An 18055-nucleotide genomic window follows, 5' to 3' on the forward strand; every position below is an offset into this window, starting at 1 on the left:
AGACCTAGTGTATGTCTGTCAAATGAAAAAGTATCGAACACACAGTGGTTAATGAAAATCACTACCACACTCTTAGGAATAAAGTTTCTGGATAGAACCAAAAAGGGTTATATTGCTTGCTTCATATATGGCACCCCTGAAGGTTCTATATATAACTCGTTTGTAGTGTTCTTTGATCGGAACCCCAAGGGTTCTTCTTCACTGAACCAACATTGTTTCCATATATACATGGAACCAATTTCGGTTCTATATAGAACATTAAGGCGTGCCATATATGAAGCAAGCATAGAACCCTTTTTGGTTCTTTCCAGAATTTTTTTTTCAAAGAGTGCATGATATGTCTTTCGCTCATTGGCCCTGCACCCATGTCTCTCTCATACGGATTAGCAATGCTGTGGCTTTATACTTCCGGAATCCTGTAGACAATTTGAAAATGACATATTCCTATCCTAGTTTATACCCTGATCTGTAATTTCTTCCACATTTGCTCTAGTTTGAGAATTGTTGGCTTTCCGATCTGAAAGCCTGCAATTAGTATTTAATCCTTCGCAATTTTAGATGTCCTAATACGGTCTGTAATTTTTGCGCAAGATCATTTCCAGCTATTTTAAGCATCAACATTGTCAAAGTTGTATGTACAAAATAAATGAAAATATCAATGCATAGTTTCTAGCATACCATCTTGACTCGACGATAATTATATCTGTGTGGAGCATACGCAGATTAGCCTGAATTGCATGGTAACTGCTGCTTTAAATTTTAAAAAATTACTCATCATTTTCCCAAAGATTACCAAGATCTCGAGTGCACAATGTCATCAGCGTAATGAGGAGTAAACATTTATGCTAATAATCTACAATTTTTTCCATCCGCTATAAAAAGGGGAAATAAAGCAGAAATGTTCAGTCATTTTCCGTGCTGTTATAGCTGTGCTGTATAGCTGTTAGCACTTAACACTGCATGGTCAACAGTTTATGGGATTCAAGCGCTCAACCTTTGGCCATGCTTCAGGATGCTTCAGGATGCTAGTCTAATTTATCTGCCTCTATCTAAATCAGGGAATCTTTGAATCCTGACAAAGAAAGAGTCCGCGTGGTTCCTTTTTAGAGATTTAGGTAAGTATGTATGGAGCGTTATTTCATATATTTTTACAGTTTATTTTTAAAATTGTAAAAGTTTTTGGGGGTCGACGGGCTATTTATTATGCACCAATATTTAATAAATTGATATTTTAATAAAGATATCACAATTTTTAGGCTATAACAATCAAACGGATATACCGGTAGTAGGTTAGTTAATGAATTATGCCTATTCATTAAAATATTACAAATCTATTTTCAATTTAATTGGACAGCATATTTCTCATGCATTTCATTTCTGGAAATGCCAAAATTATGCACGCATCTCAAACTGTAATTTGTTACAAGTAGCCTATTCTAGGCAACTGAAAAACATAGAAATTTGAGTAATTATGTGGCTATAATGTAACACGTTTTGTCATAAACGTCTCAAGCCTGTAGTGGGGTTTCTGATTATTACAAATGTGTTGAAAAACCAAGGATTCTCGATTATTATTCCAGAGACAAGACAACACTTACCATGTTATGTTACGACTGATTCTACATCAGGAAGTAGGTGCTCAATAGCCTATGGATTGGAAATGGACGGGGCATAGAATAGGCTAAGCCTCATCTCGTTCTGTAATTTACCCGCAGCCTTCATTACTCTTACATTGTGCTTTGCTAATTTTGAACCTTCTTCGCATAGACAATCCCGCACTATACACCTGCAAGCAATTTACCAGCCATACATGTCAGGGAACAGCAGCGAGATGACAGCTCACCTATTTAACTTTTTTCATTGCGCAGCAAATTTCTTTCAGTGCACTCTTTTGTTAACGCTGAAAGATTCCCTATGCGAAAAAATTGCTCATAATTACCCCAGAGATGGGAAACTGCATTAGAATAAATAACGGCGAAATTACTGTAATTACGTTGGGTTTGATGGGCTCGGCTCGTAATCAAGAGGAGAATACAGTGAAATAGCACTGAACCTCTTGGATGTGCAGCTGCGCCTAGTCTTTTGGAGGGAGAGGAAGAGTAGATAAGTGCAGACACCTTACACTTCTTAAGGTTTATTATTTCACGGCTATATAGCTCCTCCTCGTGAAAAGTAGGCCGACTAATACCAGGTGAATGGAAAACGCAACGATACATTTTTAAACAGAGAAAAAAAAGGCACACGCTAGCCTATAATATTGTTGATTGACAAAAAATTAAATGATTTGTTATGCGTATTAGGCCCAATAGTTGATTTAACTGTTGACAAATGAAACAAAGACACACTTATTTCTGCTCCCTTTCCTGAACAATAATAATAATAATAATAAAATCATACAGTAAATGGCAACGTTACAATAACAGCAATGTGATCAGGTTGTTACACTAAATCAAACAATAAATAAAGGCATGCACATGGACGATCTGTGCATGTGTGAACTGTAAGGGCAATTTGTGGCGGTGAGTTTGCGCCATGATTGCTGTGGTTTTCTCAAGGCTGGAGCCTTTTCTGCGCAGGCCAAGCCGGCTAACAAGAGAACATCCCTGCAGGTCACACAAATTGTGTCAAATTTATTAGCTTAATTACTAAACACTAACATTTTAATATTCATGGGAAACTACACACGCACTTTTGTGCATACACACATAGTCTAGCACAGAAATCTATTGGATTTTTTGTATTATGGTAAATAAGCAGAAACGTTTTGTCTGCAGTATCTTTTTTTCCAGGCACCACATATAGGCCACATTTATATTTCTAAATGTTTGAACTGGACGTGTAGGCCTAACGTTTATAAAATGGACAACTGGGTGTAAACTGCATGGTGCATGCACGGGATGATATTTGCAGTCTATTGTCTACCTTAGAACTGTAGCGTTTTCACTCAATTGGTCCTTTCCTCAGCTCATCGGGTGCTTCAGAATTTTCTGTAAAAGCGCAGTTAAACCATCAACCCCAAACAAGAGGCCCTTTGAACTTTTCACTTTTACTTATCTACATTTAAACCCCACCCCCACCTCCTCGACCAACCAGTCTGTTTGCAGCACCTGCCTCTCGCCCAATTATTCACTTAACACACACCATTGCTCTCTCCTCTATTCATCGATGAAAACGGGGTTTGTTGGAACCACAGAAGCGAGAAAGGAGCTTATAGCGGCTAAATGAAACTGAAAAGAAACAAGCACTATATTGTTGAAGGAATTACAATGTTATAGAAACCGACACATGATTAATCGTGTCCAGTCTGAATTGACATGTCTCCAGCATGGCGATATCCAGCACACAGTAAGAGATTATGAAAAACGGATAGGCCTATATATATCCAATAGGCCCCTTGGGCATCGGCTATGAACAATATTCCTGGCTAAAAGCCTATTCCTAATCACATGTAGGCTATACGGCCAATGCTGCACATTGTAGACTAATGAAAATGAAATGAGTAACCATAGAGGCTTTATTTTATTACATTGTATCTTACCACCGATTTCGTTTTAAATATAACGTCCTGAAGAAATAGCTGTCACATCGCAAGCCTACACGGACTTGTTTTAGGGTTTCACTTTACTTTCTAATCGTTACCACCACCCCACTGGCTAGGCCAGCACCATGCCTATAAACACAATATTACTGACACCGTTATACTGTCCTTTTAAATCATAATTTTACTGTTTTCAACAATATGTACATAACTTCAATAAAACAAAGCAATAAATTAAAGTGATCAATACAAAACTAAATATTTCTATAGACTGCTTAACACATTCATCTTAATGAACACACAAAAACCCTATTTCACAATGTATCATTAGGCTACAGCACAAACCAAAGCTGAAAAAATCCTATTATATCTTGTCCTTATGTACATCCACCCGCGCAACACATAACAAACAATGACAAACCATATTTTCATCTTCGGGATCAACTTAGTGCTCTTCTCAAGCAGCCACTCGCCATTTAAACTTTTTCACATAATGTTTGGGGCTCCGTCGAAGAAGAGGAGTTTTGCTTGCATTAGAGCAGCATTTACAACACTTTGTTGTCGTTTCATAAGTCAAACACACCTGCATATTAAATAAACACACAGACTTTGAAAAAACTAAATAATTTAACTTAAATTAACACACAAAACAGCATGGTAGCAACATGTGGCTAGCGCAATGGCGCAGGAACGAACTAAGGGACGGACTCGATATTCGATTCCATGCCCATCAAAATGATAAGACTATTAATTGGATTGGCCTACATTCGTTGGTCAAAGTTACATTATAAACCAATGGTAGTTTTGTCTGTTTGAAAGCTAGGTTTTAAGGTCATGGTCAAATCACTATGTTGACCTTCGTTGGAGATGCATGACCTACTTCTGATACTTGGAAACGTGCGGCTTCATACGCCATTTTTTAAATCATACTTGGGATAAGAAATTAAGCAAATCTTAAAATCAAACATAGGATACATAAATATAGCCTACTCTCACTGACTTGTTACAGCTCAATATATTTACTTTAACACATAGCCTATTAAAATGTCACAAAAGATAATAAGAGCAGCTTGAGGACCCATTTTTCATAACAATTTCCGGTGTCTGTCGGTGACATGAAAGGACTTGTTGCCCTTGGGCGCGAACGGTGCCTTTTCAGTCTCTCGGCTCACAGGGCTCTTGTTCTCTGTCCCGTCGGTCGGTATGAGGAGGCCGACATGTCAGCTGGCAACTTAGGGAGCAAACTCCGGATTACATCTGTGCATGGCTGCAGCGGGCCAGTGCAAGGCCACGCTGGGTGGTTGACCCAACATCTCCTGATATGGGCCATGGTGGTATAGAGGGTGGGGCACGTCTTTTAGCTCACTGTTATGTTCACATGAGTTGCGGTTGCTGCATAGACTCTTGGTGTGCAGTTGGATACCATGAGGTGTAACTTGGAATGTAAGACCCTGGTGTACCCACGGATGTTTTCACCGTGGTCGGTGAGCTCCAAACCGGTGCTACCGGAGAGCCAGTCGAAGATATGCGACCATTAAACTGGGCTAAAGTGTTGTTGTCAATTGTTCCACCACCTTGCTTCATCAGTTTCTTGAACTTCGATCGCTTATTTTGAAACCAAATCTTTACCTGAGAAGAGAGAGACAATGAAGGTCATTAAGATTGTCTAGTTGGGCAATTTCAAGAAACTCTATACCAGGGGATAGTAAGGCACCATTTTGATTTGGAATGTCGAAATAATGTTTTGGTAAAAGCCTCGATTTCTTCCCAGCCTCGAAATATTTGTACACTTTTCATAGAACACCCGCATGATGATAATCAATATGAAACATTTGATAAAACCCAACTTTATTCAAAACACGAAGACAGCGGTCTATAACACAACCAAAAAGAGAATAAATAGCCAATGTAACCAATTGGCCTACAATTGTTTAACGTGTTCAAAAGTACATTAAAATGCAAGCGTTAAATAAAAGTAAAGGTAGCAAACGTTGACTTGCCTGTGTTTGCGTGAGTCCCATCGAAGCTGCCAGCTCGGCTCTCTCTGGCAGTGCCAAATATTGAGTTTGTTGAAATCTTCTGTTTAGAGTCTGTAGCTGCAAACTGGAATAGATAGTCCTTGGTTTGCGAATCTTTTTCCCTTTCCCATTGAACCGCACCTCTCCGCCTTCTACAACTGTATTCTTCTCTGTCTCTGGTGCTGAGAAGGGGAGAAAATAGCAAAATTACTCAGGAGACAGCTCGCCAAAGTCGCTGCACAGCAATGCGCATCACAGTGCAAGTTTTACAGGCTGTAGTTTAGGTATAATTACCCTTAATTGCGTACATTGTTTATAGCATTACGCAATAAATAATTACCGCGTTTAATACCCCAACATCTGGGTTGCTTTACCAATCCAACGTTTGCTTGCTGGACCGAAAACAGAAACCAAATGGTTCCAAGAACTTGATAGAGACAAAAAGGATGAAGTTGAAAGCTTACCTGTATCTTCTAACTGTGTCTGTGTTAGTGCCGAGCTGTTTTGGTACGACTGCACTGTACTGAGATATGGACTTGAGGAATGGCTGCCGACGGAGTTAACGTATGGATAACCTAAAGATCTAGGAAAAGATGAGGCTGGACTGTACGAGCTCTCGTGTTGAGTATGACCAGCAGAATGTAAACAGTGCATGGAATAGTGTCCGTGAGACATTGAGGAAGGCGACATTTGTTGACTCGGTGGCCCAAATTCCATGAAAACGGGTTTTCCTGTGACAGGGCTATTAAGACTTTCTGGTATTGTAGTCATTGTCATCTCTTCTGGCGGATCTCTCCTCTTCCTTTTTTGTTTTCTTCTATGATCTCAGTGAAGGATGGATCCCAATTTAAGCTGTACTGATTTTTTCTCTTTCCATTCATAAGAAAATGTAGTTTGTCTCTGTGAAAAGTCTAGGTATGATGCACTGGGTCTAGACAAACTCGCTCAAAGGTTTGAATCAGGGATCATGAATATTCATCAAAGACGGTCGCTGATTGGTCCACTCTATCCAAGAATGATGCCGATTGGCGATCCTGAGGTTGGGTCCTTTGGACCTGATAAACTCAAGAAAAACAACAAAACCTGAGACTCAGCCCTGAGATGTCAATAAAAAAAATATTGCTTAGGTAACAGAGAAAGGTATTAGCAAAATAGACACTGAAATCCTAAATATCTGCTTTAAAAGAAACAACACACAATTAAATCCAGCCTATTTTATAATAATAACAATAACAATAATAATAATAATTCAATTGTTTATTATAAAGAAATAACCTATTTTATTATCAATCACAAGTAGGCTATGGTTAGATCCTGTTGTATCGATAGGCCTGTTGTTCATTTAAACATTAAGAAACAGCCTGTATTATTATTATTAATTTAAGAACTGTTTCATACAAATTAATCACACTACAACAAAACATAATAATGTTCAGAGATAGCCATATGAATACATTGAAGTGTAGCTTTGAGGCGTTATAGGCCTATTTAACAGAAAAGTTATGTTTTATTTCTCATTAGATATTGTTTCGGTATCTCAAAACAAACTGTAATAGATTTACTAATTATTGACAGAGTCTGTTGGTGTTCACATGCACAGATATATTACTTACAGGTCTATTTGATCAAATGCCAGTCTCAAGTGCTCTGAGCCACAGCTGAAGCAAGAGGAATTAGCATAACACTACTGTTTAATTTTCATACGCATAATTAGCCATATATTTAACACTCGCAATGGCTCATGGTCTCAAATATCTGAGTCCTGGTTGAATTGATAAATTCAAGCAATGACTAACCTATGTTTCATGCGTAAAATATTGTTGTGAAAAGAAACACTTTCTTAAACTTGATATTTGTAAAAGCATTGGGCTGTTTCTCTGCAACATTTATCCATATAGGCTATAGCCAGCTAAGTAGAAAATACTTGAACGTATTACTTAAGTAGTTTTGAGGGGAATCTGTACTTTACTTTACTATTTATATGTTTGACTACTTTTACTTTAACTTCACTGCATTCCTAAAGAAAATAATGTACTTTTTACTCCATACGTTTTTCCCTAACATGCAAAAGTACTCGTTACATTTTGAATGTTTAGCAGGACAGGAAAATGGTCCAATTCACATCCCCGGTCATCCTTACTGTCTCTGATCTGGCGGACTCACTAAACACATGATTCGTTTGTAAATGATGTGTGTTGGAGCGTACCCCTAGCTATCCCTACATTTGAAAAAAACAAGAACGTCGTACGGTCTGTTTTGCCTAATATAAGGAATTTGAAATGATGTATACTCTTACTTTTACTTTTGATACGTAAGTATATTTTAGTAATTACATTTACTTTTGATACTTACGTATATTTAAAACCAAAGACTTTTAGACTTCTACTCAAGTATTATTTTACTGGGTTACTTTCACTTTTACTTTATCATTTTCTATTAAGGTATCTTAACTTTTGCTAAAGTATGACAATTGGGTACTTTTTCCATCACTGGCTATAGCCTTTTATTGCTCTATTCTCCACATGTGCAATCATTTCATGACCAGAAACAAAATGCCTGTAGTAGCCTATATAACGTGCGTTATCAACCTACAAATCTCCAAATGTTTCATTTGTGGGTTAAACATATAATTCATTTGAGGCTGCTATTGAAGCTTGGTAAAGCAATGTAAAAAAAACAACAACAAAAAACAACATTTGACCAGGTTGTGTTGAGAGTGGACAATGATGTGATTATATTTATTATTTATACCTTCATTTCAAATTAAATATCACCCATTTCCAAATTCTTGTCCAGTACATGTTAAATAGGAGTGCATTATGCTATAGCTTTGCTATAATACATATTGGGTGTCCTTTGGCTGCCATAAATGTATTGCCCAGCTCTCACAATATACTAAATGATGCACCATCAGTTGCCATTAATGGGAAGTAAATCGTTTTCTAATACCGTATTAAATATGGCACGAGCATGCAGACCCATGCTGTTAGTCATGCAGCCCGCACCTCCTCTGTATCTATTAGTGCCTATTAATTGGCCCAGCAGTTGGTAAATCCAAATGGCCTAGAAGATCATGATTTTGTCATGAAATTCAAACAAATAATTTTACAATTAACATTTTCGATTTACTCTGTAACATAATAATATAGGCTAGTTTAATTGTAAAACAGCCGAATATTAAACATAGTCTCATTCAATTAACATAATTCCCAGCGAGGTTGGTGGGGGTGCGGCCAGTTTCCCATTACGACTGTAGCCTATGTAGACCTGCACAATGCTTTTCAGAGGACGTTTGATTTACCCGAACTAACGACTGACTAAAGATTAGGCCGTTTCCCTTTGTTATTGGCTCAGTTTTCGAAGGACATTTTGTTCAAAAAACCACGCTGATCCTTAGGCTATAACAGGCACGTTGAACATGTATGGTTACAGTAAGAATACAGGAGATCCACATTTCATTCAGCATTGAGATGAAGTGTTAACGACGATTAGTCATCATTTTCACTTACTTAATATCGACAATCATGTGATGAAAAAGAAGAAAATACATCCCCAACATCGGAGATCAGAAATACTCCATTGCGCACCACTCACTGAGGGTGACGAAGAAGCAGCAACAATCCAGATCTTCATTTTATTTTTCAATGTGGCCTATGTTGAGTCCTTCTGCTGTGGATGAGCCGAAAGCAAAAACACCACTAGCCTGTTCCCCCGGCAGCTCAAACTCCTCACCTGAATAACACATTAAAGGCAGTTAAATTCCGTCACTGTGATTATCAACCTAATTACATAATTGAACTCAAAGCAGAACAAGCAACTTACGAATGTGTTTTGAAAATGCGAGCGCTGACATCATGGTGAGCAACGTCTAGTCTGCGATGTGCATCTAACAGTGGATCTCTGGATTTGAAGAATTCTATAAAATATTAACGCTTATAAGGATAACTGGGCTTCTCTCCTTTAAATTGCCCAATTTAAAGCAATTTATTTCTGGAATAACGTTCGAAAAATACTTAAAGGGTTCCTCTATCAACAGCGAAAATGATAATAGTAGTACAACCAATAATTATCATCTTCCAGAACAGAGGACAGATTTTTATGGGCACTTGGTGGGTGCGACTGATAACTGTCATTATTTCCCCCCGATTATAGTATCTGCAAACTGCAATTCTGAAGATGAACATGCGTGTTCTTAGCAATAGGCCTACATTTCAGACCATTAACAGATGGAACATAGATTTAATTCTAAGGAAAAAAGCATGAAAAAGAGAAATAATCACAAATGCATTTCACTGACGAAAATGCCAAGTAGGCCTAATCTAAAACATATTGATATTTACATATAATAACATGCATAGTTCTTTACCATTAATATTGCCTCTCTCAAATGGCATTGTAATTCCCGTTGTTTACAATAATGTTTCATTTGACAAAATCCACAATAGCCCACTCAAAAAGGGCAAATATTTCTTTGCATTTCATGTGACTCTTTCATTATTTTCAACCTATATTTTGATTACGAATAACAAAGAACAATATAGGATTTTTTTTTACTAAATACTATTGTAACAATCAAACTAACTGCAACTCCAAATTAAAATACGACAGCATTCAGGAACACTGCTGAGTTGGAGAAGCATTTAATAACATGCCTTTACATTCTTGGCTCCTGCAGATGGAAGTACCTTGTAATGGCCAGTCTTACAGGATTTCTTCATCTTCGGATGGAATCATGTCATTGCTCTAACTGGCCTACACTAAAAACAAAGCCCTATGTGCATGGAAGCATCAGTGAGAGAGAGAGTTTAAGGAGACAGGACTCATTAGCAGTGAGTAGCTCTATGGCAGAGTGTGTTTTAACACCTGCTGCACTCCACCTGAGGGTTAGCAGCCAGTGCTGAGGGTGAGGGGTGGAGGGAGCAGGGCCTGAAGTGTCCCCTACTTCATTTCAGCCCTCTGACGGAAAACCCTCTCTAACTACCCCTTCCAACCTACATTTGAACAGTTGCCAAATATGCATGTTGTGGCTCTGGAAGAAATTCGTTTTTCAAATGAATCTTCTCAGTACCTATGGAGCTTGCTAAACTAATTCACTTATTTTGCTTCAGACTTTACAAGGTCCAGGGTAAATGGGAGTAAATGTCAATGATTAATTACTGTTGTTGGTGGCACAGGATACTCCGTTTTATTTCATTTCCTCTGTTGAAGGGAGGGAGACACGCTATCCATGGCAAATCTGACCCATGATTTGAACAGCTGATATGCTGAATAACTTAACTCTCTAAGATAACTATCTATTGTAAATGCTAATGTTGTTTTCACGAGGTGACCGTTTATTATGAAGAATATCTGAACAATGTTGTCAAATGCAGACAATATAATGCTTACTTGTTTTTGTTCAGTTTGAATAAATAATGTATTAGCAACATTGCCATATCATGCTGGACAGAGTGATACTTTATGGATATCTGCAGAATACTTACTTATGTTAAATAGGAAGAGGAGATAATTATGTTCCATTTCAAAACATTCACGAAATTGGTTCCATGTTTTCTTAAAGATTGCACGATCAATCTAACAGTAGTTGAGAGATCTTGATGTATATCACTTCCAAGTTCATTCTTCTTCTTTCCTGTGTACTGAATTTCCTGCTTCTTGTTCCAATGCATGTGAGTCTCTTGATGTGTAGTACACAGTTCTCTGTGTTCTGGACATAATCTTTCCGTTTATATGAAGATGTAGTTTCTGCAAACATATCCACACTGTACATTTCTAACAAGCCAGGAGTACTAGAGACTGCTCTTAAAAACCACTTTGTTAATCAAATGTATTATGAGAAAATTGAAAATGTCATCATTTGTTGTGCATGTATTTGATATACTTTGTCATCAACGAATACTCTATTCATTATTTGTACTGATGCTGTCTTCATGCAGCATTTAAAAAAGATTAACTGAACAGTGACCTACATTTACTGAACATTACTGAACTGCCACATCATGATCCATTTGCCAATAATAGCAAGAAAAAATTACTGTATATTTCTCTAAAATCTGCAATAACGCATTGCTTTATCAGAGTTCCAATACTATTGACCCGTGATTAATATCTGTCTGATGTCTAAAGCATGCTGCTGATAAAACAAAATGGTAACTTAACAAAATATGATCAATCCAATGTGAACAGATCCTCGGGATGGTATTTCCCCCGGCTCCTCCTCTGCCCTTGGAGATCCTTGCCTTCTTGTAATTTGCTGCTTCGCTGGGCACCAACTAGACGAATTAAGCCAACTTTAGAGATGTATTTTCCTGTTCAATTTAGCATCAAAAAGTGAATTGCTTTGGATTTACTGAATGTTACGTTGTAAACAGATACTGAATTAGGATGTAAAGGACATCCAAATGCAATACAATTCAGAAAGTGCTTGAACTATTATGATGAGAAGTCATGATTTCTTTATTAAAAATGCTTATTTGTTATGAAATGGTATCATTTCTATAACAAGATATTTTGTGTTTGAAATATTTCTTTATAATAAATTGAACAAATGTGCCAACTATCGATTGTCCTTTATTCCAGTAATTGCAAACAGAAGGCATGACACATTATTTACATTTTCTCAAGGATCAAACTGTACATATATGTATATCACAATTGTATTACAAATAAAGAGTGAGGATTCAGAGCAGTGTACCTTCTCTGATCTGCAATGTCAGTGAGTCACACCTGAACTACAGAGCACATCCAGATAGTCTTGTAACCTTAACAATCGATTCTGGGGTTTTGATTCAGTCCAAGTGGTTAATGAAACTGTGGTAATGAATGATATTTATCATATTATGCATGTTTCCTTTATATTTCTTAGGCTGCGGTTAGACAGGCAGCCCAATTCTGATATCTTTTTCACTAAATGGTCTTTTGACCAATCAGATCAGCTCTGACAAATATCTGATGTGAAAAGATCTGATGTGATTGGTTCAAAAGACCAATTAGTGGGAAAAATATCTGAATTGGGCTGCCTGTCTCAACGCAGCTAAATAAACTCAAACTCCTACTCTTTGATAGCCATTTGTTGGACTGGATGAGTTGTTGGCTGTTTTGAGGCAGTTCTCCAGAGGGACATAGAGACAAGATGGACTTGTTTCTCCTGGGTGAATCAAGAAAGACCTAGCAATCACGCTGTGGGTCAGTCTGTGTTTCTGCTCTTACATCTGTCTGAGACACTTCCTGATGTAGTTAGATAGACTCCAATCAAGAAAAAATGTACACCAAACAAGCACTGCATGGCTCTTAAAATCTCAAAGCGGTAATACTGTCTCTATAAATCTGTATTTGAAATCGTCAGTATCTCAACATCTGATCAACTGCTGTTGGGTAATTTTTTTGTGTGCTTTTTTGGGGGGTGAAAATTATACACAAAATAGCATCTGTCAGAGGTTGAATAAATATGCAGGTTTTTCATCCAGGGTTTTTCGAAGATTTGATTTGAAGCTTTCCCAAGCATATAATATGACTTTTAAACAATATTTTCATTGTTATGTCAAGGTTGAGTATGTGCCAGGCTTGGCTGGTGGAATTTTAGCAGAGTACCACATCAGTCTTGGAAGATCAGCCAGACATAATTGTCTCCAGACACTGCAAGTAACTGACACCTGCACACTGAGAAATATTACATAGACAGACTGACTTCCCATTTGCCATCTTTTTCAAGGGGTTTTCTTAGAGAGAAGAAGAGAAGGCTCATTTAGGCATCATATTGGAGTTATCTGAAGCCCTATCCCACACTAAACCACTGAAGTCCTTGGACATATTATGTTGAAGCAAAATAAGTTCAATGAATAGAGCTAGCTACATATTTTCTTAGAATATTATGATATTCTCTGACATGAAAAATTATAAATTGGAAGTCCCTCTGCCCCCTCGCCTCTGATGATCAGTCCAGCTCCCTCACCTGAGAATCTGAAAAGCCAAGGGTCACACTGTGGCAACCCACAATGGACTCTGGGTAAAACGCTGCTCCCCATTACTGCAGCAGCAGGGGTCAGTGGGTGGTGGCAAGCCTCCAACCCGCCTGAAATTGGCCACAAAATGACCAATTACCTAAAAGTATAGCTGAAAAAAAGTGGATTTCGAAAAATATGTCTGTTACTTAATTCAGTAAAAAAAAAGAAAAGAAACCAGTCTTGCCACTTTTGATGTTTTACAGTTCTAGCTGTTGGCTTGAAGTTGAAAATAACTGGGAATCCTAATCCTTAGACTACTCAGAAACAGAGCTGTCACCAGGGTTTGAGTTTAAGTGAGGCCCTGCATTTCTATAGGCTTACAGTTAAAAACTTTAAAAACGCTATTTGGAGAACAGCAAAAACAAGCAAATATGACCCCAGCCATTATCACCTTGGTTGCGGCATCTCTAGTAGCCTACTTAAGCTGCCTCCGAGCTGGGGTAGTTTGTTTCATGTCTAAGGCCCTCGGCCTGTGCCGCGAGAGGGCGGAGCTAGCCATTTGAGAGAGAGGTGAATGTGCTGCTAAAAAGGCAAATCCGGAGGACGCAGGCGAACATAACCAACAAACCGCTGTTCATGATTCCACTCGTTCGCAGAGGCAGGCCCGATTAGAACTCGATCAGATCAAGAATAGCCCAAGCGTTCTGAGCTTTGATCAACGTTGGGAGCAATATTTAGATGTTGACTCGTCATTTCATTTCTTTATGTACAACATATTTGTATTAGGCCTATTATATATATTTTTTTATTTATATATTTTTTTATTACAGAGGTCCGGACATCGATGTCCTCATATGTAGGAGGAAATACATCCACGAGTTAACAATAAAGAGAGCCATTGGGAGTGAAATGTGATTAACTGTGGGGTCTTCATGATCTTAATGTAATGAATGAAAGCAAAATATATTTTATTTTATGAGAGGGGCAAATCATACACAGGATAATGTGACAGGGTAAACTATCTGTTGAATTTTCTGTGACCCATGTGAAAACAATGCTTAATTATATGGATGCAAATGTATGTCTCATTGAATTTATTTCCTCACAAATGGGAATCATGCAAATGTCCTAATTAAGTCATTTGCCGTGGAGGACTAGGCTGCTGCCTGGAGTTCAGCTGCCTCGGTGCCTTCATCTGGCACCTCTTTCTAGTTTTTGTTAAGAGTTAAGTCTCCAACAAAGACAGGAAGGAGGTCAGCACTCAGCCAACACCTGAACGTGCTCCCTTTTTTGTGTTCCCCTTGATCCCCACAGTCCGTGCCTGTCATTAGTCTTAATGATGGAAAATTGTCATGTTGATACAAGTCTCTTACTCTCCCTCTCTCTTCTTTGTATAAGTAGTAGGTGGAAGCTCTATTTGTTACAAAGTTCTTTGTGACTAAAAGCCGTGGACAGTGCATTTGTGCTGGGGAAGAGAAAAGGCCCTAGATGCTCTTTCCATAGCTGGGATAATTATTCCTACTGTGACCTTAATGATTCGCACTGTTCCCCCTGCATTTCATCCACGTGCCAGGCCCTCAGTGGAGCCCGGAGTCAGGGAATATGAAAAACCCATATAATGAAACCATTTTGGCTGATGGAAAAAGGCTACTGAAGCTGCACTTGCTACAAAGACTGCTCAATTATATGAGTAATTGTGATAATTTCCCTTCCATTCATGGCTCTTTCTGAAAGGTAAAAAACAGACGCTGAAAGGGAAATTACTTGGACAATATAGAGTGTGAAATGGCTACAACAAAAAAGATGACTGTAAGAAAGTGTAGGACTATAAATAAATATGTTAAGTAGGACCATGTAAATACACCCCTCGAAAGCTAGCAAACAAAGACATAAATAAACACACATACTCTCTCCCTCACACGCACAGACATACACAAATACATATGTAGACAAATGACCATTGAATAACAAGATTTTAAAAAGTAGATATGCAGCTGCCTGAAAATTAAACCTCTCTCTCCTTCCTATTGACAAAATTTCAGCTCCTGCAAATGCACGCTAGTAGTTGGCTATCATTTGTTGTTTTGTGACAGGAAAAGCATAATTACCTCTCTGAGATGCAGGACGACTGACATGACCTTTAGCCTTTGCCACGAATGCAGGAGGCTTGATAGAAAGCCTGAGGAATAATTGAGTGCTTTGGCTTTTCTTTATATTGCAGAACATGTTTTGTTCAATGGAACACAGGAATAGCAGTGTTGTAGAGTGCATTAAACCCAGGGTGTTCATAAATATGATGTTCCCTTTCCTATCAACTTTGCCTTTTCGAAAAACTCTGATATGCATTAAAATGTCGATTTCATCACACTAGCAGACAGGAGAGACAGTGAAATATGCATTACTTTTTGTTTCCCAGTGGGGGTTGGATTAAACATTTCCTCCCCACAGAAAAGATAGAAAAGATTCTTGGCAAGCAGGAGCCAGCCTATAATTTCAGTCTCTGTGGAGAAAAAAGTTCATTGTGCTACAGTAAATGGCCAACATACATCTTGACAACAGTAGACCTTCTGAATTCAGGGATCATCATTTCATACAGTGCACCTTTATTCTTTGGAAAAATGCTTGCAATAAATGCATGATCCACAAAGCGAATTGAAACAATTTAGAGAAAATTATTCAGCGAAAGAAATAAATGCATGTTCTCCCCAGAATCACACTGCCATGTCCAGACTGAACAACTAACCAATAAATACAATTTTTGCATGTCTTGCCAGTGTACCCTACTACCCTACTATTCTGTAAATGTTAAACTGTTCAAACCAACTGTTATAACACATTGAGTGATTGAGCAATAACTACCCCATTGCTATCAATGGTTGATTATTGTTTCTTATTATTTTTTCTGACTAGCTGACACCTGGATGTTGTCCATTTTGGGATGTTAGTAGACCCCCACAAAACTGCAATTTATTCAGACAAACCTTAAACTGTTCCCATGTATGGCTGCTGACCCCTTAGGCCCTGTAATCTGGGATAAATCTTTCCAGGCAAGGCGAGAAACATTACAGCCTGGCAGCTCAAATGCTTGTATCACACTCAAATGATGAGTCTCTGTCACCAACCATGTCATCAGCTTCATCCCAAACCCCCAATAACTTCTGTCCCATTGAGCAGCCTGTGTGCTTCTTGGCAAGCCAGTCAGAGACCCCCTGGTCCCACCTGATTGTGCCTCTGATGACATGTAGAGGGGTGTCCAGCTCACAGGCGCCAATAGCCTAGTCCCGCCACCAACACTCAGCTCCCAGCATCCCCCAGCAGCCTCCCGCAGCGCTTCTCCTGACAGCCACCAGAAATATCTCCAACTTGTCAAGTCGCCATGGTAATAGTCCAGAAACAGAGAATAGCACAAAGGCTGGGCATACTCAAGCAGGAATGCAGAAATGAAAAGCCTATGAGAACACTGACGTTCACAATGTTCACAGTTTGAAGAAATAGAGAGCCTTGAAGCCATACAGTATTTCACCTATGGTCTGCGAAAAGCTTGTATCCAATTTTTTTGCCATTGTTGACTTTAACGTTTAAATTGAAAACTGTCATACATTATATAGGGTAGATCAGGGATAGTTGTAACACTCTCAATATCTCCAATCAGGAACAAGCTAGAATAATTTGACTCACTGTGCACACTTGGGCCTATCTGTCCCGAACCCACATGCAAGCAGGGAAGTCTTTGTAAAAAACGACACATTTTATTAGAAAAACATATTTTTTGAGGTGGGAAAGTTATTTTTAAGTAAGGAATATGTATTTTTGATAGCACTGGCTGCATTGTACTTAGAATTAACACACTTCCATCTGGTGTATCACCAGTCTTTGTAAATATTTTTGATGCTAGTTGTCCATGCTAAAGTTGGAGCATTAAGCTAAAATGTGGAGCAATGTCATGGCTGCTAAGGTTGGGGTGAGTTGTAACACAAAATGTTACAACTATCCAGTGGTGATCCGTCATTCTGCCCCACCAGATTTTTAGCAAATAAATTATAATAATAATACTTTTTTTGGGGGGGTTGCCTGTTTTGCATGTTATTTTAGTATTAATACGTGTCACATATCAGTTTGCAAACAATGTAAAAAGTAAATAAATAATTGAGTTGATAAAGCTGCATAGTCTGGTCTCTTTTTTGCTTTCTTGAGTAAAGCAGCTCCAAAATACAGGTGTTTCAGCCTAGCTCAGTGCTTTCTGTGGTGGTGGGGCAGCCAGCGGAAAATACGGAGCGTAGGGGTTGGTAATGTTCTCTAGTTGCGCCCGTGATTGGCTCAGTGTTCTGTCACTCAGGGGGACACTACCTCACTGCCAAATTTAAGGGTAGAGTTTGAAAATTCAAGCCCCTTGGGTGCTGCCATAGAGTTACATTAGAAGTGCCCATCCAAGAAGGCTCAAGGTCATTGGCCACAGATAAAATGACGTGAAATCTCTTTATATCTACAGTAGCTTTGATTCGACTGATCATATCAACATCATACTTTCAAAATCTTAGCTAGCAAGCAGTCATCAT

At 38.4% G+C, this 18055-nt stretch overlaps 1 protein-coding gene across 4 annotated transcripts; it reads right to left on the bottom strand.

The window, feature by feature from the left end:
• Positions 1-3702: 3702 nt before the first annotated feature.
• Positions 3703-9477, bottom strand: LOC139546871 (homeobox protein Dlx1a-like). 4 transcript variants are annotated; one of them, XM_071355775.1, is made up of 5 exons: positions 9379-9477; positions 9151-9288; positions 6021-6611; positions 5539-5738; positions 3703-5167 (listed from the first exon to the last, which is right to left on the bottom strand). In XM_071355775.1, the coding sequence occupies exons 3-5, from the start codon at positions 6331-6333 to the stop codon at positions 4913-4915; spliced, it is 768 nt and encodes a 255-aa protein (XP_071211876.1). In that variant the 5' UTR covers positions 6334-6611; positions 9151-9288; positions 9379-9477; the 3' UTR covers positions 3703-4912. The 4 variants fall into 4 exon arrangements, with proteins under 4 accessions (XP_071211876.1, XP_071211874.1, XP_071211873.1 ...); XM_071355773.1 differs by having other exon boundaries at positions 9066-9288; XM_071355772.1 differs by having other exon boundaries at positions 6021-6619; positions 9066-9288.
• Between the last annotated feature and the right edge of the window lie 8578 nt (positions 9478-18055).

This window comes from Salvelinus alpinus, chromosome 20 (genome assembly GCF_045679555.1).
Source record: "Salvelinus alpinus chromosome 20, SLU_Salpinus.1, whole genome shotgun sequence".
In the NCBI taxonomy this organism is placed as follows: Eukaryota; Metazoa; Chordata; class Actinopteri; order Salmoniformes; family Salmonidae; genus Salvelinus; species Salvelinus alpinus.